This window comes from Littorina saxatilis, linkage group LG2 (genome assembly GCF_037325665.1).
Source record: "Littorina saxatilis isolate snail1 linkage group LG2, US_GU_Lsax_2.0, whole genome shotgun sequence".
NCBI lineage: Eukaryota > Metazoa > Mollusca > Gastropoda > Littorinimorpha > Littorinidae > Littorina > Littorina saxatilis.
The window spans coordinates 85,498,125-85,519,031 of NC_090246.1; the positions used below are offsets into that span (position 1 = coordinate 85,498,125).

At 42.0% G+C, this 20,907-nt stretch overlaps 1 protein-coding gene across 1 annotated transcript in view; it reads right to left on the minus strand.

Moving 5' to 3' along the window:
• Positions 1-16,565: 16,565 nt before the first annotated feature.
• LOC138959989 (zinc transporter ZIP11-like) overlaps positions 16,566-20,907 on the minus strand; it is a 33,492-nt gene continuing 29,150 nt past the window's right edge. The window contains exon 9 of the mRNA XM_070331703.1: positions 16,566-19,650. Coding sequence (XP_070187804.1) covers positions 19,572-19,650 — 79 coding nt within the window. The 3' untranslated portion in view covers positions 16,566-19,571. The remainder of the gene's footprint in view (positions 19,651-20,907) is intronic.

Here is a 20,907-nt window from a genome sequence, read left to right on the forward strand (position 1 = left end):
TCCTAATTCTGCTTTAAATTTTTTTTTACAAAAACCAAACAAACAAAGGAAGCAAAATTAAACTAAGCAAAATAAAATTAAATAAAACAGACATGGGAAAAGAGTGCACACACGTATAGGCAATTTATATTCTTTATCAAAACATGAGTACAAGTAACCTCACCGAAAGATAATATATTTAGTTAACACACTTCTGGCAAAAATTCAATTACAGGAGATTGGTTCCGCTCCCTCTGTGATGACAGAAAGTAATCTCAGGCCAGCCTACACAGTTTGCCTTTCTCCATGTTGAACACGTCATAGAAAATTGGGTATGACGCCATGCGCACTGAGAAAAAGAGCAGACGTACACAAAATCAACACGCACAGTTCAGTTCTTGACAGGGCAGGTGCGTGTGTTGTGTTTTTAAAACATGTTTTTCTCCCTTTTTTTCGTGTTGTTTTATTTTCATTTTATTTCTTGGTGTTTTAATGTTCTATCTTTAAATCCTGGCGATTAAGTATAACGTATAACGTCTTGTGTCGTCTTTGTATTGGTGAGTACAGTAATCCTTTGTTTTTTAACTTTGTTCATCTTACCACAGTCACTTCGTTGTTTAGATTATAACTTTCCAACTTTCGTAGTTTATGACTGTGTTTTTGGTTTGCTTCATTTGTTGATTGATCTACCTCCTGCCTATTCACCCCGGGAACCGAACTAAAACCAGCGGATGAAACTCCGTAAAACCAAGATCTGAACAGAACAAAATTAGGTTGCACAAATCACTCCAAAGAATGTTATTTGCACACACAAAATCTGACAAATACTATAATTACTTTTAAATAAATTCCCTCAAATAATCTGCTGGTATAAATCCAATATTTTTCGCCACAGTAACAGAAAACAATTCGGCGATGCGTAAAAGACAAAAACATCACTCAATAAAACAGGAATAATTAAAGCATCACAAAACCATAAAAGTGAGTTCATGTATGGACCGTTTAGTTATAGACAAAACAAAACATTCACTAGCATTTAGACATATTAGCCTTTTAAAGCAGATGAACAAGATACACAACCGACTCATAACAATGAAGGGTGAATCGTGCATGGTCATTTAGTTTGATTAAACTTAAGTTTTGATTCTTGATTTTGGAAAGTCATTGGTCTATTCGTTTCAGATTTGAACACGAATGAAAAAAGGCAACAGGTCACCACACGTTTTGAGCTGTTATGAATGTGGTTATAAATCATTCACTCGTGTTTTTAAAAAAACACAATGATATTTATTGTTTGTTGTTTTCTATATTTTAAAAGATTAAAAAAAAAATAGCACACACTTAAACGGTGTAACTTGTACAACAGTTATACTTCGTGTTTGTGTTTTTCGTCAATGATGTTAAAAGGGAGAGAGGTCTTTTTTTTTTTGCTTAACGCCCAGCGGACCACAAAGGGCCATATCAGGGCGGTGCTGCTTTGACATATACAAGGGCGGATCTGAGGGGGGGGGTTACACGGGTTACGTAACACCCCCCCCCACCCCCCAAAAAAAGAGGTAATTTATTGGCTCAGGATGCACCAGATAGCTCTATTTTGCTTCTTTGGATAAAAAACATTTCCGGGGGGGCATGCCCCCGGACCCCCCTAGAGGCTTAGGCAACTTGTATCTTCGCAGTCATTTTGTAACCCCCCCTCGAAAGTGAATTGATCCGCCCTTGCATATAACATGCGCCACACACAAGACAGAAGTCGCAGCACAGGCTTCATGTCTCACCCAGTCACATTATTCTGACACCGGACCAACCAGTCCTAGCACTAACCCCATAATGCCAGACGCCAGGCGGAGCAGCCACTAGATTGCCAATTTTAAAGTCTTCAGTATGACCCGGCCGGGGTTCGAACCCACGACCTCCCGATCACGGGGCGGACGCCTTACCACTAGGCCACCGTGCCGGTAGGGAGAGAGGTCTTGAATTCACACAGCTTGCCCCAGATTCAAAAGGGGGGACACGAAAAAAGAACGATATCTGATTCGTACGAATTCAGAAACACAAACAAAAACTATTTCATGCAAATAACACTTTGGGAACTTAAAAAGACGTTGCCTAAGAACCATTTCACGTTGCTTGAAAAAAGGGATATCTGATTCCCAGAAAACAAAAATGCAGAAAAACATTTGTAAAAGGCTACGGTTTCAAGCTGGGACTCGGAAAAAATAACATATCACAAGGAAAATGATTAACACCTAAAGTTAAACATGTGAATAACCTGACAACTGAACCACAGATACGCATCCAAAGAAAGGATGAAACTAACAGGAGGACACAAACCTAGACTTCATCATGAAGTCAGTAAAGCTTTCTTGGGTTGTTTGCTTCTTGCGTGAGAGCCGGCGCAGATTCTTCCCGAAACTGCCATAATTGATCACTTCGGAGCAGATGACAGACACGTTTCCCGGTGTAACAAGATTTTGAAGCCAATTTCGAAACAGCACTAAGTCTTCCAGATAAAGGCACATGTCTTCAGTGTACACTGTTTGGCTCACCTTCAGAGATCCGACAAGGCTTTTACATTGGACAGGACCACGTGGTCACATACTAAAAAAAAACCACCCTGACAGCTTTCTGTGATGAGTAGGCATTTATTATCAATTAATTTGTCAAAAAGCCTTTCCGGTTTTTATCAAATCAATTCATGAAAAAAATGCCACTGTTCACACAGAGTTCCCAGGCTGTACATGGTTCAAAACTTTCAAGGTACATGTATAAATCTTCCTTCCCGCATAAACGACCATGTATAAAGACCAACATGGACATCAGTGTTCGAACTGTTACTTGCACGGGATGAGACCATCCTTGTATGTGTGCTTGCATGAAAACATACCACAAAACCATAGTGTGGCTGCTTCCTATGTACAGAATGGGAATATTTTGTCGAATTTGGAATAACATTTCAGATGATGTTGACGCATGCGTTTGTTTGTTCGTTCATGGGCTGAAACTCCCACGGCTTTTACGTGTATGACCGTTTTTACCCCGCCATTTAGGCAGCCATACGCCGCTTTCGGAGGAAGCATACTGGGTATTTTCGTGTTTCTATAACCCACCGAACTCTGACATGGATTACAGGATCTTTTTCGTGCGTACTTGGTCTTGTGCTTGCGTGTACACACGGGGGTGTTCGGACACCGAGGAGAGTCTGCACACAAAGTTGACTCTGAGAAATAAATCTCTCGCCGAACGTGGGGACGAACTCACGCTGACAGCGGCCAACTGGATACAAATCCAGCGCGCTACCGACTGAGCTACATCCCCGCCCAAAAGACGCATGCGTAATACCTCACTCTTTAGAACCATGTGATGTGCACCAATAGTATTCCAAAGGAATACATACACTCTTTGTATACCCGGGTGGGAGGGTGGGAATTAACCTCAGTTGCAGTATACAATGTCTCGTTTAAATCGAGAACATTGCTTCAACTTACAAGGTAAGTACCGCATGTTCTTTATAATTGAACCTCAACATGCATACTGCAACAATATTTCAAAAAGAGCATAAAAGTCAGACCTTTTAACATACGAACTTGAAACTTTCTGACATTATCATAAAATACCTCAAGCCAATGTACACCAAATATGAATCATTAGAATATTACAGGATGGCATTTTTTGTGGCCGGGTCACCCTGTATCACCCTATATTAAAGACTGGACACATCTGTGTTCGTGTACACGGCCTTTTACATGAAAAGGAATGTATATTTAAAGGCACACTCCTTCTCGCGTAAACAATTTTCGCAACCTCAGATCTTGTCAGGTTTACACATTACACACGTCCCTCCATTTGGTCAAATACCAAAACTTAACAGCCTCGGTGCTATCTGTGCGCAGTGAGCAGTTTTGATGAATTAAATTCATTACACAAAATTAAACAAAATGTTTCGTTAAAAAAATTCCAACTCGCCACACCCAGCAGTCAGGGTGTGGTCGAAACACATCGATCACGTCAAGAAGTATACAATAGTTACTATGCGGGGGGCAGCCCAAAAGCCTTCATAATCCAGACGTTGTTGTTTTTTTTCTTCTCAGTATTCAATTGCCATCTCAAAAATAATTTTTTTCAAACATCCTGAAAAGCATTATGGCAATGGACCTTTATCGGATTTAAAGAATAACTCTAAAACTTTCTTTCTCTTAATACTCCTCGATACTTTTGAACCCCTGAAGTCCAGAAAACAGGCCACACACCTTAGTGTCCAAAGGTCAACCCCACATTCCCCGCAACAAAATGTTTGAAATTTGTCCCCGTTTGTGGTCAGCAAAAGCAAATCCGCCGTTTAATGATCGACCATAAAATGAGTTTCCTCAAGAGGTTAGGCCCGGAACTGCTTACTAGGCAATTTAAATTAAGGCTTACAACTCTAAATTCTTACAAATAAAAGGGCAATATCTGTCTGAAGGCCTCTTATGAGGTGCAAGGTGTAAAATCAAATCTTTCAGTAATAAGCACTCTCAATATCGAAGCTTTTACACAATTGATTCCCTCGCACACTTTCTTCGCCACGAACAAATTCCCTCAAACATTCAGATTAAAAGAAAGTCGCGACGGGGGGAAAACAGAAATTCAAAAAATGCAGATAATCTCCACAAACTTCTCTTTCTATTGTACGGAAAACACAAATTATGAAAATAGTCAACAAATCGCAGGTGCAAATGATTACCCACCTCATAGCCAGTTTCCATCCAGCGATCAGAAAATAAAATACTCAGCATTGAATCAGCGGCGTACGCCGAGACTGACGCCGCGACGGTCCCGGTGTCTCACGAGACTTGCAACGAGAAAAACTCTCGGAGTGACACAGAGAGTGTTTGATGGCGCTCCAAGATGGCGTGTGAATGGAATAACACGACACTTTGTGAGCGCGACACAGGGTCCCTTGTTTGTCTCATTCCTGCACTAACAGGTGTCACGTTTGCCGACCGGCGGCGCTGTTTGCAGGCTGCCTGCTTGTGTGCACCACTGGTCAACCTTGCGGGGCCGAATATAACCTTGTGGTTTTTGCACAGGTTGGGCCGGTTGCAGCCGGTAAAGGTGGAGAGACTGACCACTGACCACTGCAATGAGTCTTGCTATTCTTGCAGGCTTGCATTCTTTCCCTTTTCTTCTGTCTTGCAAAGATTCCTTTTAAGTTCGACTTGAATGTTGGCTATTCGACTTCAACTCTAACTGTTCGACTTCAATTCTGACTTTCTGGTTTTTGATTCGCTTGTCATATTTCCAAAGCATCCATAAAGTTTGGCCCAACGGAGGTTCTTCCGTGAAAATGGCAAGTTAAGTGGGATATTCTCTGCGCAGGACCTGCAGTACTACTCTGTTAAGACAAATGATTATTCGGTATAGCCCTGGAGACCTTCAAACGTTCAGGTGTCTGTAATTCCGAAACAGCGGATAAACTGCGAACGTTCCAAAGTCTCGTTATGTCAAAATCAAGTGTTTTTTCAAAAGTTAAACGTTCCATAAAGTAACCTTTCTGTTTGTTGTTGTGGGTTTTTTTACTTTAGAAAGTGCGATTATTCATTGGGGACAACAATACGTACGTACACTATAATGTGGCCATTTCTGCGATTTGGGCATGTTGACTGACGCTTTTGATTGGATAAACGCAGGGTAAAAGTTTAACTAAAATGTAATCAAACTTTACTGTGCCCACTGACTCCCACAACAAGCCGAATTTCTAAATGTTCTGGAAAATAGTCTTGCGGTGTACATTATGATCATGATGACTAAAGTGACTGTTTTCACAAAAATTGCCACAGTCACTTTCTCCTGCACCCAATCCAGCGAAGAACTTCTCTAATTCGACCGGAACATTAGTGATAAATCACCAGTTTGTTGACGCCATGGCAGGATGAACGATTTTCAGACTTTCTATTAAACTCTCTGTTGTTTCACCAAACATTTTCGTTGGTCATCGCAAGACCAAAACTACATGTATTGTTCGGGCATCAAATCTGTAGTCAAGGCCTTGAGTTGCATATCATGAGGAATACGCAAGGAATTACAGCGTGCATGCATTTTAGCGCGTACAAATGTGTGCTCCATGTCCATGGCTTTTTTTGTGGTGCAATTTCCGTGCTCTCTACCCTTTTTCTCGGTTTCACTTCTCACACGCACACACACACAAACACACACACACACACACACACACATACACACACACACACACACGTACACGTACACGTACACACACACAAATACACACACAAACACGCACACGCATGCGCGCAAGTTCCTACTTGAAGAGTTTTACAGTCGCAAGTACTGTTAGAAGCTCAATGGCCTCAGATGCCATTAAGGACGTACATTTCTGCTTTTAATTTTGTTCATTTTTTTTCTGCTGACACACTGGGTGTGTCTTGCAAGAGAGAAACATTACTCTTCTCCATTGAAGTTCGATTGCTTGAGCAGTCTTGGTCGAAACTACGAAAAACTTTGTCTTCATTAACCTCCGCGCATTCTCTCAAGATTAGTATTCAGGACTCTCACCTAACAAAACTAGTCTGCCTTGGACGTTCACAAATCTTCACCATCTCTGTCTTCTTTTATGGCCGCTAGGAGCTTGTTTTACCAGCATTCTTTTTCCATTTAGTCAAGTTTTGACTAAATGTTTTAACATAGAGGGGGAATCGAGACGAGGGTCGTGGTGCATGTGTGTGTGTGTGTCTGTCTGTCTGTGCGTGTGTGTGTGTGTAGAGCGATTCAGACTAAACTACTGGACCGATCTTTATGAAATTTTACATGAGAGTTCCTGGAAATGATATCCCCGGAAGTTTTTTCTTTTTTTCGATAAATGTCTTTTATGACGTCATATCCGGCTTTTTGTAAAAGTTGAGGCGGCACTGTCACACCCTCATTTTTCAATCAAATTGATTGAAATTTTGGCCAAGCAATCTACGACAAAGCTTGGTGGCTTAAAAATCCATTGATGACTTTGGTCATTAAAATTCTGAAAATTGTAAAAAAAAAAAAATCATAAAACGATCCAAATTTACGTTCATCTTATTCTTCATCATTTCCTGATTCCAAAAACATATAAATATGTTATATTTGGATTAAAAACAAGCTCTGAAAATTAAAAATATAAAAATTATGATCAAAACTAAATTTTCGAAATTAATTCAAAAACACTTTCATCTTATTCCTTGTCGGTTCCTGATTCCAAAAACATATAGATATGATATGTTTGGATTAAAAACACGCTCAGAAAGTTAAAACGACGAGAGGTACAGAAAAGCATGCTATCCTTCTCAGCGCAACTACTACCCCGCTCTTCTTGTCAATTTCACTGCCTTTGCCACAAGCGGTGGACTGACGATGCTACGAGTATAATTATACGGTCTTGCTGAAAAATTGCAGTGCGTTCAGTTCATTCTGTGAGTTCGACAGCTTGACTAAATGTTGTATTTTCGCCTTACGCGACTTGTTCCTCGTTGTATTCGTCACATAACTTGTCTTCCCTGTATGTTTTTCCCAGGTCATCGACTTAGTTCCTAACTCACTCACAGTCGCAGGCGCGTCTGCCAAGCCGTTTTTCAAGTCTCTACGGTCTCTACGGTCTGTTTAGGAAACCAGGTTCAGAGATTTTCTTCTCTGCCTTATACACCAAAGAGCTGCCCTTTGCTTATGCTATGCTGGAAATTCTGTTTCTTTTACCTGCTCAGTTTCTCATCTGTGCGTGTCTCTATCGGTGTGGTAGAACTGGAGGGGGGGAGAAGACAGGGCCGGTAATACGCCAGGGGGGGGGGGGGGGGGAGGGGGTACAGGTGACTGCTATCTGTCAGTGGTTGCTGCCTCCAACGTTCCTAGTTAGCAACGGCGGCGGTGGTGGCGTCTGGTGAAGTGATTCAGATCTTGTGTGGTGTCTTTCAGAATAAAGTATTTTTAGCGAACAGCTTAATCTTTGTAACGAAAACAGGTCAGAAGAAGCAGCTGGGATTTTGGAAAAAACTGCAGAGTTGCTGTTCTGGAGCATGGCGTAGAATCACTTCTTTTACACGGTGCTTTCTTTTTCTCTGTGTGCAGAGGCAAACCCGTGTTGAACACCAAATGTGGGACCTGAGCCGCTAAATAGACTAAATAGAAATATTCAGAATAATTCACCAGGCCGCTTTAAATGCGAACTTCAGTTTTTATTTATTTTGAGCGTACATAGCTTTCAACTAGGCTGAGAACAAAACAGAGAATAAGATTGATGCTGAATCGGTCCCAGACTGCATCGTTACCAAGGCAACAGACAATCAGACACCGAAAGCTTCTTCGGCCGAACTGGGACAGAAATTATAACGAAGCCGAAACCCTCGACACAAATTCACTCGATAAAATTAAGCTTTTAACATCATCAGTGGTTGCAGTGGCCTAATGCGGACATATTATTGGCACAAGTTGGTTGTACGCTTTTTTGAAAACAAATTCAGTGAGGCGAAAATATTTTCCTGCGTCCTCACAGGCGTCTGAACCGATTTTTACAGTTGGCTTTGAGGTATTAATAAAGCTCCACCGAAGAAAGCACTTGTAACTTGTCACTGTCTTGATCTTATTCATTTAAACATACACACACACACACACACACACACACACACACACACACACACACACACACACACACCACGCTCAGAGAGAGAGAGAGAGAGAGAGAGAGAGAGAGAGAGAGAGAGAGAGAGAGAGAGAGAGAGAAACATTCCAAGTGATTTTACACCTTATCCTGAAAAAAAACCTCGCTTAAGCCGAACTGCAGGGTAATTTCTCGGGAAAGGTTTGGCTTATCCGAACTCGGATGCACAAACTCGGATAAGCGAAACGATTTTTCATTCCCCGGGCGTGTTTGACTGTACTTGTTTCTTTGTTTGCAGCCGTCGGATTGTAAAACTGAGACATTTATAAAACACAAGCCCCGCCCACTGCGTTTAGCAGGGAGCGCGTGCGGAGCACTGATTGGTCGATGCCAGTAAATATTAGCATTTCCCGCGTGCCTTGCGTGTTTGTGGCGCCGCTGGGGGGCTCGAAAGGGTCACACTTTTAATGTTCTTCCTTGTCTTCTCGTTTGAGTGCTAATTTCGCAGCTGACTAAATCAGTCAAATTTGGTTTTGTTGTGGTACCAAGGGGTAGAGAGCTGGATGCGAGGAGAGCTGGAGGGGGGGGGGGGGGAGGGGAGGGGGGGGGATTTAGTTGGGAAAATATTGATCATGGGCCATGAGGCAAAGACAAACCTGAATAGGCTTTAGTTTATTTAGTGAACTAAACCACAGCCTATATGCTGATCCCACCTCCCCATCATACACATAGTCACGGGCACACACAAACACACACTGACAAACACACACCACACACACACACTTACACACACACACCTACACACACACGCGCGCATACTTACTGATACACACACGCACACAAACACTGACATATAAACACTGACCGGCACACACACACCCACACATACTCACACCCACAAACACACGCTGACAGTGACAAACACAAACACACACACACACACTCCGACCTACTAGTACACGGCACATACCTACACAAACACACACTTAAACACACACAAACGCACACAAACACCGGTACACACACACACACACACACACACACACACACACACAGTGACACACAAACAAACCGTGACACACTGACTCACTTATCCACATGGCGGGTGCGGCTTTGTTTTAAAGTAATTTATAGGTGGAAAAATTCCAGCTCTTCGCTGGAAGCAGCCAGCCGGTTGGGTTTTGGTATGTGACCAAGTATTATTATTATATCCAATGCAAAAATAAGCATGTGTTTAAAAAATAAAAAAAACCTGAACAGATCTGAGATGGCGATACAAATCTGTTATTATTTGGTCAGTCGACTCCGCGAGGTCAACTGCACGAAGCTCGCTGCACGGAGGTTTCGGTTCTGAGAAAGACTTCATCTTTGTGCTCAATTAAAGACAGCCTTTGCACGATCAGGATATGTCCTTTAAGCAAAGAGCTTCCGCCACGGCGAAAGAGGGGTTAACTCGGAACAAGTGACACAGGTTAATGGTGCAGGTGGACGAACCACTGATTCATGGGACGCCAAAGGTTGTGCATACATGATATTAATCATGCACCGTTGCCGTTGCAAAGTTCGCGAACTGAGAACTGTTAGCACCAACCACACACACGCACACACACACCCACACTGACACACACACACGCCAACGCACTCACACCGTGGCACTGACACACACATGACACCGTGACGGCGCTTCAGCCTCTGTTATGGCACGGTTTTCGTCAGGAGTGGAAACGTGTGGAAATTTCACCTGTCATATATATATAAATAATATAATATATGATTTTTTTATGCGTTGAAGAGGGATGATGAGACGAACGAAAGAGGGCGTGTCACTCATCCTCAGTGGGCGGGGCTTATGGGACACGACACTCAAAGCCACGCCCGCTCATCATCACTGTGACGATACTCACTGACAAACAGCTGTTGTTGGTATTGTCTACCTACTTTTCCTCTCACAGTAGTGCATGGTTGGATCTGTACCTGTGACACGGTCTCGCGGCCACGCACAGCGTGCGTGTATGCGCTCTGATATCATGATTGGACTCTCAACATCAAATGATGTTGAAGTAGAATACGTCGTGCGTGTGTGTGTGTGTGTGTGTGTGTGTGTGTGTGTGTGTGTGTGTGTCTGTGTGTGTGCGTGCGTGCGTGCGTGCGTGGCTGCGTGTCTGTCTGAATATCTGTCTGTCTAACGACAATACTAAACGTCAAAATCAACAACAACAACAACAACAATTAACAACGACGACGACGATAACAAAGACCACAATAACAAATAGACAACGACGACGACGACGATCATAAAAACTTCAAGAACACCATCCCATATTTACTCTGTCAACAATACAACATTTACTTACATTCCTAATTGAATACGTAAATAAAATGTTGGGATTAAACTGAATTTTAAAGTAAAATGTTCATGTAGAAAGGGCTCCTAATATGGACCGGCTCCTAATATGGACCACCTCCTGTTGTGACAAACTAACGGCGCTAGAGCGCTCAATAAAGTTGTATTCGCTGTATTCACCCTCTCTGGATAACTTGCACATGTCAAAACAGTTGCAGAAACACAAATCTCAAAACCGTTAGGCTTTTTCTCTTTTTTTCACTTTTGGCAGCGTTCACTCTAAATTTGCCGCAAAAAACGGACTCGTTTCTGTCCACAGCCAAAGCTTTTATCACACAAAAATTGCTATATATGATAGCTAAGACCGTATTTGTTACATTTTAGCAGTGTTGACCCCGTGTTTCTTCTGCAAACAAAAAATAATAGCAAAATCTCAAAGTATGTGCGAGTCCCCTGATATGGACCACCTTCAACAAATCGAAGAAAAAAAGCTAAAGGCTATTTTCATTAATTCATTAAGAAGCTTGCTGGAAATAACCTATAACTAGCCCTCGAGATTTAAAAAAAAATACAACAAAAAGTCTTCTTTTCGTGGAAGTTGATAATTTCACTTATTTTCACTCTGTTTTCCATAAGCTTCTTTAGTTTCCTGCTGTGCTTCAAATAATGCTCTCATCAACCCGAAACAGATCAATCTAAAGCATATTTGAATTAGTCTGACTTGTACACTAAGTTGTATCATGTTATTTTGAAGTATAAGGTGCTTTTTACAGTGATTCGTAAAGGCCGCTTCACTGGTCCATATTAAGCGCCCAGGCTCCCAATATGGACCATTTGTGATTTTTTTCTGTATTCAATTTTTGCTGAATGTCTATCAAAGCTATTTCACTCTAATTTGGCCTAACGGTTAACTTAAGAGAGAAGGACTACCAAACACAAAATGAAACTTCTTCGCAAGAAAACAAGCTAGTTATCAGCATGAAACAAAAAGTGGTCCATATTAGGAGCCCTTCCCCTACCATGATTTTGGCTCAGTTTCAACATATTATCACGGTTCTCTCCTTCTAGTCTGTAACATCTGGTACATTGGAACAGTTTCCTTGAATGTAGGACAATCTAGAAGTTCTTACCCGGACTGTTCCCTCACCCGTGTCGGAAGCCTGTGGGGAAAATAGTCCTCATAGATGTTTCAAACTAACCTGTTTCCGAATTCGGTACATTTTAAGAAAGGCTTTATTGTGGCTCCAAATTCAAGATAAACGTGTTTTAAACCAAGGCGGAATCGCAGTGGAAAGTGATAGTCTCAAATAAGGTACCGTGCTTCTCACGTACAAGATCATATCAGACATTGTCGTGTAATCTCCGGCCTCTGATCATATTTACCGCAACATAAACCGGCCTTCTCCCAACTCAGGGGTTAAAGCCGGTGTCACAGTCACGAACTGAAACCTCTGCTGAACAATCCTTCTCATTGCGGTTAATGCGCATGCACCAATCTTGGACTTAAAAAATGCGACCCTTTGACCGAACAAACCATGGGTTAGGGTTAGGGTTTGGATTAGGGTTAGGATTAGGATTAGGGTTAGGATTAGGGAAAGGGTTAGGTTGTTCACGACCTGATTAATCTCCCCATGTTAGCGCATGCGCATTGACCGCAATGAGAAGGATTGTTCATGCAGAATTTTCAGTTCGTGACACCGGGCCGGTCGAGAAATTGTATACAATCTTTGAACAGAAATTGTAAAAAATCAAGGGAAATAACTCTGTCCGGTTTGTATGGGTTGTGAGTACTCTTGCTTTTATCAAGTTGAGGCAAGCTTTCCAAACGTGCATCCTTATGGCTTATCCACGTGTTTTAGACACACCTCTCACTATAATGTCACTGGCCTATAATGTCACGTGTGAAAGTTTCGTCTATTTAAACTTGCCTCTTTTTACACCCCCGGTATAGGGGTGTGTATAGGTTTCGGTCGATGTGGTTGTTTGTTTGTTTGTGTGTTTGTGTGTTTGTGTTCGCATATAGATCTCAAGAATGAACGGACCGATCGTCACCAAACTTGGTGAACAGGTTCTATACATTCCTGAGACGGTCCTTACAAAAATTGGGACCAGTCAAACACACGGTTAGGGAGTTATTGGTGGATTAAAATTATACAAGGACTTATAGAGGGACATCTTAATGGTCAAAGGGAAATAACCATTCTCACTCAGTCACTGCCACCAACTGAGAAGGTTATTTCCCTTTGACGGGGGTGTTTTTCCTACCTCGGAGGAATTTCTTGTTCCTTTAGGATTCACAAAAAGGACTTTAAGTGTCGCTCTACACTATACTCGTCATAAAAAACTTTACACATGCGTTTGAGGGCAGATCTTTCTGATGAGGCCGTTTATCGTAAAACCAATTATATGACTGGAAAGCCCGTGTATTCCCCTAACTTATTCAGATTGAGTTTACGTGACGTAGTGTCGATACAGTGGAACCTACAACACAGACACCCCCCAAAATCAAATTCGCAAAATCAAGGTTCCCGCGATAAAATCGACAACAAATCAGAACAACTAAATCGAACCATGTTTAGCATGTCATTAGACAGAACAATCACATGTTCACCCAAAACAGTCAGTATTGGTCATATATCTTGTCTACCATGGACGCTAAGGCATGCTGAGCGGTGTAGGTGTCAATCCTCTCAGAAGGCATAAAAGGCAATTTTTAAAGTCGTTTTAGCGGGTAATGAGACAAAAAATGGTACATTTGAGTAACTCGCCAACGCATTGCCTTTAAACTTTCGGAGATTTGTGCACAGATAAACACTAATTGCACATCTTGAAAAAACATTTCAGCCGCTAGTATGGAAGACACAAGCTAACTGGCATCAATATCAATGAATGCTTCTCGTCGAATGGTCTCAGCGTATCAACACCTCATGTCCCAAATAGTCACTAGAACTGAGAACAAAAATACCGATAAGTCAGTCTTCAATCAATCAATCAATCAATAGGAAGCAGGCTTATATAGCGCGTATTCCGTGGGTACGGTTCTAAGCGTTTGTCGAAGAGTTGTCAACACAGGACTAACAAAGAAACTAACATCTACAGACGGACACGAACCCTATCACACACTAGCAAACCCTGAGTAAACATACAACAAACAACTGTTTAACAACAATGTACACATCAATAGCTAGGTCCAAACAAAATAATATTAAGCACAAAGAAAACACCTCTCACAGAGCACAGCACAAGAATGTCTTTTGGGGCACAACACATCACGTCGAACATGAAAGTCGCAGCCAGCTACGGGAAGAACTGAGTCTTCAACCTACTCTTGAACGCGTCAAGAGAGGGGCTCTGGCGAGCTCAAGCGGCAGGGAGTTCCAGACGGAGGGGCCCGCGGAGAAAAATGCACGCTGACCAGCAGATGCGAATTTTGAGCGAGGGATGTGAAGGTGGAGTGGGTCAGCAGCAGAACGAAGGGGACGGTCGGAGGGCTGGGTGTACAGGTCCAGGGAGGATTGAAGGTATTCATGAGCAGAGTCGTTGAGACACTTGTAGACCAGAGTGGACAGTTTGTAGGAGATTCGGGTGTTGACAGGGAGCCAGTGCAAGGAGCGAAGTAGGGGGGTGATGTGGTCTCGCTTCGTCTTCCTCAACTTCAGCCTGGCAGCAGCGTTCTGGACTCGTTGTAGGCCATGAATGGATGAGGCGGGGAGGCCAGCCAGAAGGGAGTTGCAGTAGTCCAGACGACTGAAGATGCACGAGGGAGACAACCAGCTTGACACAGGCGTCGTGGGTGAGGTAGCGACGGATGGAGGCGATGCGTCGTAGGTGGAAAAAGCAGGTCTTGATGATGAAGGAGATGTGTGTCTGCATGGAGAGACTGGTGGAGTCGAGAAAGATACCAAGGCTCTTGACAGCAGGGGAGAATGGAACAGTCGCGTCATCCAGCTGGAGGTCGGTCACAGTGAGGGAAGCAATCTTCTGTCGTGTTCCAACGAGAAGGGCCTCTGTCTTCTCACTGTTCAGCTTCAACTTGTTCTCAGTCATCCAGTTCTTGATGTCTGTGAAACAACTGGAGATGGATCCCAGGAGATGGTCAACGTCCTCCGGCTTGGCGCTGTTCTGGAGCTGCGTGTCATCGGCAAAGGAGTTGTAGTTCAAGCGGCCGTGGCGTTCGATGACCAGGGAGAGGGGTTGGGTGTACAGGGTGAAAAGGACAGGGCCGAGGACAGACCCTTGTGGGACGCCGAAGCGGACAGGGACAGGCTGAGAAGAGAACGAATCAGTGGTGACAGTCTGAGAGCGGTTCTGGAGGTAGTTCCGGAACCAAGAGAGGGCGGTGTCGTGAATGCCGAACGTGGAACTGAGGTGATCGACGAGTAGCTGGTGGTCGATCGTGTCGAAGGCCGCAGAAAGGTCCAGCAGCACAAGGGCAGAGACGAGACCGCTATCTGTTGCGTTCAGGAGGTCCGTGGTGATTCGCAGGAGCGCCGTCTCGGTGCTGTGGTGAGGGCGGTACGCTGCCTGGAACACTGGCATCAGCGAGTTCCGAGACAGGTGGGCGCTCAACTGCTCCAGGATGATACGCTCCAGAACCTTGGAGAGGAAGGGCAGGTTGGACACAGGACGGTAGTTCTTCAACTCGTTAACGTCAAGGCCGAGCTTCTTGATGAGTGGGCGGACAACGGCAGACTTGAAGCAGTCGGGAACGATGCCTGTGGCCAGGGAGATGTTGATGATATCTTATCCGTCTGATCTTACCGCTGTAAAAGAAAACTCTATCCAGATCCTTAAAGAACTCTCTACCTGTCCTGTATATAAATATATGATGGTTGTACATGTGTGTGTGTGTGTGTGTGTGTGTGTGTGTGTGTGTGTGTGTGTGTGCGTGCGTGCGTGTGTTCGTGTGTCCTTAGCAGTTGGTGACAAAACTGATTCGGCAAAACTGGAAACAACTGTAAACGTACATAAAAACTGCTCATTCAGCAGTAAAACCGCGTTTTGTCATCATTTGCCTGAATATCGTTCAGTCGATATATAGCTAATCCGCAAATGGGAGCAGACAATTCGCACCTGCCACACCAGTTTAAATTTTGCTGAGTCAAATAAACGCGAACAATTTAGCCGCTTTTTGAACTCTTTGATTTCACGTCAGTCTGTCTGGAGAAAAGTGTGTCTCAGTGTTATTCTTTTTTGAAGATGCGTCGGCCTTTTAAAACTAACATTTCCGGTGAGATATCGGGTTAAAACCACTTTCAAAATAAGATGGAATGAATTGTAAACAGTGTCTGCCAAATAAGTTAGGGGAGAAAATGTCTCAAAACCACTGCGTGTTAGAAAAAGTTCCAGGAGAGAACTGTCCTGAATCTGTCTTTATATGTATTATAATTATGTCAGTGTTACAGTGTGTGTGTGTGTGTGTGTGTGTGTGTGTGTGTGTGTGTGTGTGTGTGCGCGCATGTGTTTTTGGAGTTTCGTGTGTTGTTTTTCTTGTGCATTCTTTTAAAGCGGTAGACGATAGTTAAGTCACACACACACACACACACACACACACACACACACACACACACACACACACACACTCACTAACACACATGCGCGCACGTCCAAACATGCACGAGACCAGACATGTTCTTTCTAAGTGATTCTTTAATCCTCAGATCTAAAACCTCCACCCTTTCCGACCAAAAAGACTGGTACGAAGAAATCACGTTTAATTTTCGCGTAAGGCACATCCTTCCGTATTGATTGAGATGGTTAATAACAAATACGTCACTGCATGCGACAGGCTAAAGATTTGACTAAGTCACAAGAGCATCTTATCTCCCTCACACCCGAGACAGTAGAGTATACGCAGACGGTGTACTCTACAGTCTCTCCTTATACCCCCTCCGACCCCACCAACACACACACATACACACGCAGACGATTCCTCCCGAGCCATTTGAAATAAAAGCCCCGGGTAAAGGAAAATAAAACTTTCTTCCGCGGTAAACTTCCGTGAAATGAATACACAAAATTAACAGATGATGTGGATCATTCATGGCTACTAATCCTTTGATTATAGTTCGTCCGAAATCACGCCCCCCCCCCCCCCCCCCCCCCCCCCTCATTTTCTTTCTCCTCAAAATCCATACTCAACACGTGACAGTCCCGCGAGTTCTGAACTCTCCAAGTGTTGATAATCAATGTCTTCGTTTTGCTCAAGGCCTGTTCTATCTTATCTTGTTTGGATGCCAAAAGAACGCAGTCATTAGTCACAAATGGAGCGCTTTTTCCTTTTAAATGACTTTCTCCGCAATGTGGTCTTGGAGTGATTGAAACGCATCGCGTGTCCAAGGGACGCAACTACACAGCCTACTAATGTCGAAAGAAGTTTATTTGAGACGTAGTTCTTGAACACTACCCATTTTAACACATTTCTCTGAAGACAAAAGTTCAGCCTTAACCTCGGGCAGATTTGGCTAACCTAAAGCTGAAAGTCCAAACTCATGAAACCACAAATGCACAAAGGTATTCCAAATGTTTGTTGCTCCGTTTTCCCGATGGCTCCAAGGGTATACATGTAGATGGGGTTTACTTTTCTATTCTGTCCTGATCAGCACTATATAAGGGCGACATTCAAATCAAAAAGGCTGAATGAAATGGTTGGCTTTATTGTTCAGTTAGAAGTTAAATAATAATGCTACAGAATCAGCCTCGGGGAAGTGAAGTAACCTACTGAATAAAGTTTGAATATTTTCAGAATGTTTTAGTATGATTGTGAACATCCAAAACGAAATTGCCCGCGGTAGTTTTGACTTACGAGATTTCGATATCGAATTGATATGCCCGTGATATCCCTTTAGGGGTTTTCACGATCAATTTGGCCCTCACGGAATATAACACATTTATTAGATTAAAAATGCCAACAGTTTCCATGGGAATATATTTTTACTTTATAAAAAGAATTGTTTCTCAAACGCACGGCAGTGACTGTAACACACACACACACACACACACATGCACACACGCGGACAAACACACGCATGCGCACGCTCTCTCAGTCTGTCTGTCTTCTCTCAAGCCTACCGAAAAAATCTGACGTGACATAATGTTTAAGGTAATGTAAGGCAGTAAAATTACCAAAATTAAACTTGGAGAATACATGGAATAACTTCGTTTTCTGGGTAGTTATTGAAGTGACTAATAAAAATGAATGGAAAAATTGTGAATAAAGATGGACATATGCTATGGAAACTGGCATAAACAGCGCCATATCGGAGTTCTAGGAAACGGATTTACAGCAACATCATACATCAGAAAGTCATAATATTTGACACAAGGATAAACATGTATTATATCTACGGTAATAGAAAACGATTTTTTGGCATAAGACTGCAGTTGAAGTTAAATTAATTTTTGTAATTTTTGTTTGTTTGTTTGTTTGCGTAATCAGACCTGGTTACTGTACGAAATTTGCGTACAATCTTACGAAATTGAAGACCGCTGTACGATTATACGCCAGACATTAAAATCATACGCAAAAAAAAAAAAAAATTAAAAATTTTTTTTTTTAAATTAAAAAAAAAAAAAATATATAAGTCTGAAGAGGACTGTGTGAGCCTAGAAAGCAATGTGTAAAGAGGACTGTGTGAGACCAGAAAATACTGACCAGTGCAGTGACAGAAATGAAGGGCTGACTCAATACTGCTGACAGCAGCTGATGCAAATTTTCCTCAGAGGTCAAAAATAAAAATTATGTTTTTCTATCATTCGTTTTGTGTCACATTTTCAAATATCTAATAGTGTATGGTGTTTTTTTTCTCAACAAAAATGTTTTAATTTACTTTCAGCACAAATTCTTTCTTACATGTATTTACAGTCTTTAAATAATGGGGTTTGAGGGGGGAATAAAGCACAGTGTGTATCGCGAGAATGAATTGTACACCTTAAAATTCTGATTGTACACATTTTTAGCCTCATTTGTACACCAGGAAATTTTAGTGGTAATCAGGTCTGCGTAATGCCCAGCCGACCAATTTTTGTAATGAATATGCGGTCAGAAATTCATTAATCTTTATTACAAAAATTAATTTAAATTCAACTGTAGGCTTATGCCAAAAAATCGTTCTATATTACCGTAGGTATAACATATGTGTATCCTTGTGTCAAATACTATGAATTTCTGATGTATGATATTGCAGTAAAACCATTTCCTAGAAATCCAATATGGAGGCTGTTTCCACAGCAGCGGCGTCCATGTCCATTGGTATTCACAATTTTTCATTTTTTCATTATTTTTATAAGTCACTTCAACAACTGAACTACCCAGAAAACTATGTTATTCCATGTATTCTCCAAGTTGAATTTTACTGCCTCGCATTGCCTTCAACTTCTTTAAATTTTATACACTGTAAAACAATTCATGTGAAACATTTTCTCCCAACAAACAACTATAAACATTTTCTCCCAACAAACAACTATAAACAAGCCTTTTGTTTCTGCAAATCCACCATCTAGTCACGACTGTCTACAAGTCGACAATGTGAACCCATACGAACATATTTATACAGACTATGTGGTAACTATGTGGTAACAGTAAACCCTGATGAAGAGGCAGCAACAATCTGAATGATGACGTTGACAATGATGATGTCATCCTAGTCCAACATCCAATGACATCATGACAACAAAGCCCAACATGGCGCCCCAAGACGCCAGTTTTCCATTTCCGCTGCAACACAAAGTAGATGGTCAGTGCAACAAAAGATTACTTTGGACTCTTTGGTTCTGATACTGCCAAAAAGATTAGAAATGTAACAATGTCAATGGCACAGAACAGGTACCAACCTCCAATTTCCTACCATTGTTATACAGTGGAACCCCCCTTTTAAGACCTCAAAAAAATCTGAGAAAATTGGTCTTAAAAAGGAGGGAGTCTTAAAATGGGGGTAATTTTACAGAGGTTATGAACAGAAAGTCTGAGAAAACAAGGTCTTAAAAAGGAGGGAGTCTTAAAATGGGGGTAATTTTACAGAGGTTATGAACAGAAAGTCTGAGAAAACAAGGTCTTAAAAAGGAGGGAGTCTTAAAATGGGGGTAATTTTACAGAGGTTATGAACAGAAAGTCTGAGAAAACAAGGTCTTAAAAAGGAGGGAGTCTTAAAATGGGGGTAATTTTACAGAGGTTATGAACAGAAAGTCTGAGAAAACAAGGTCTTAAAAAGGAGGGAGTCTTAAAATGGGAGTAATTTTACAGAGGTTATGAACAGAAAGTCTGAGAAAACAAGGTCTTAAAAAGGAGGGAGTCTTAAAATGGGGGTAATTTTACAGAGGTTATGAACAGAAAGTCTGAGAAAACAAGGTCTTAAAAAGGGGAGTCTTGAAAGGGGCGTTCCACTGTACTGAAAAAGAAAAAAACCACATTGTAACAAAGAACAGACACCAGGCGCAAGCAAAACATTTCACAAGCTGACATGTTTGTGTGCGTGCGTCTTTTTTCTAGTTCTATCATCCACAAACTGTTATTTGAAAAACACTAAACACAACTGAAATATTGTTTTACGTGATTTCTTCCAGATGTCCAAAACAACAAAAGCATGCAATAACTATCAAAACCACAGAAGCAACATAAGCTCAAACAACAGCGCTGAAAGTCCACAAAATGGGGTACTCGCCTTTGGCTAGTACTTCTCATAATTTACTAGCTAAAGAGCAAATTTTACTCGCCAAACCAACAATTTGTTTCGGCAACTTTACTCGCCTTTGGTGAGTAGATTAACATTTCTACTCGCCATTTACTCACCACTTTCAGGCCTCAACAAACAAAACATCAACATCATAGCAAACAACAACAACAAATCAGAAACACAATGACCCAGTAGCTGCCGAAGATAGATCACAGGAAATCTAATCTCTTAAAATCATTCAACTATTCAACTTAACACTTTCGCGACGGGAGGTGACTATATTAGTAATAGCGCTGCAACGC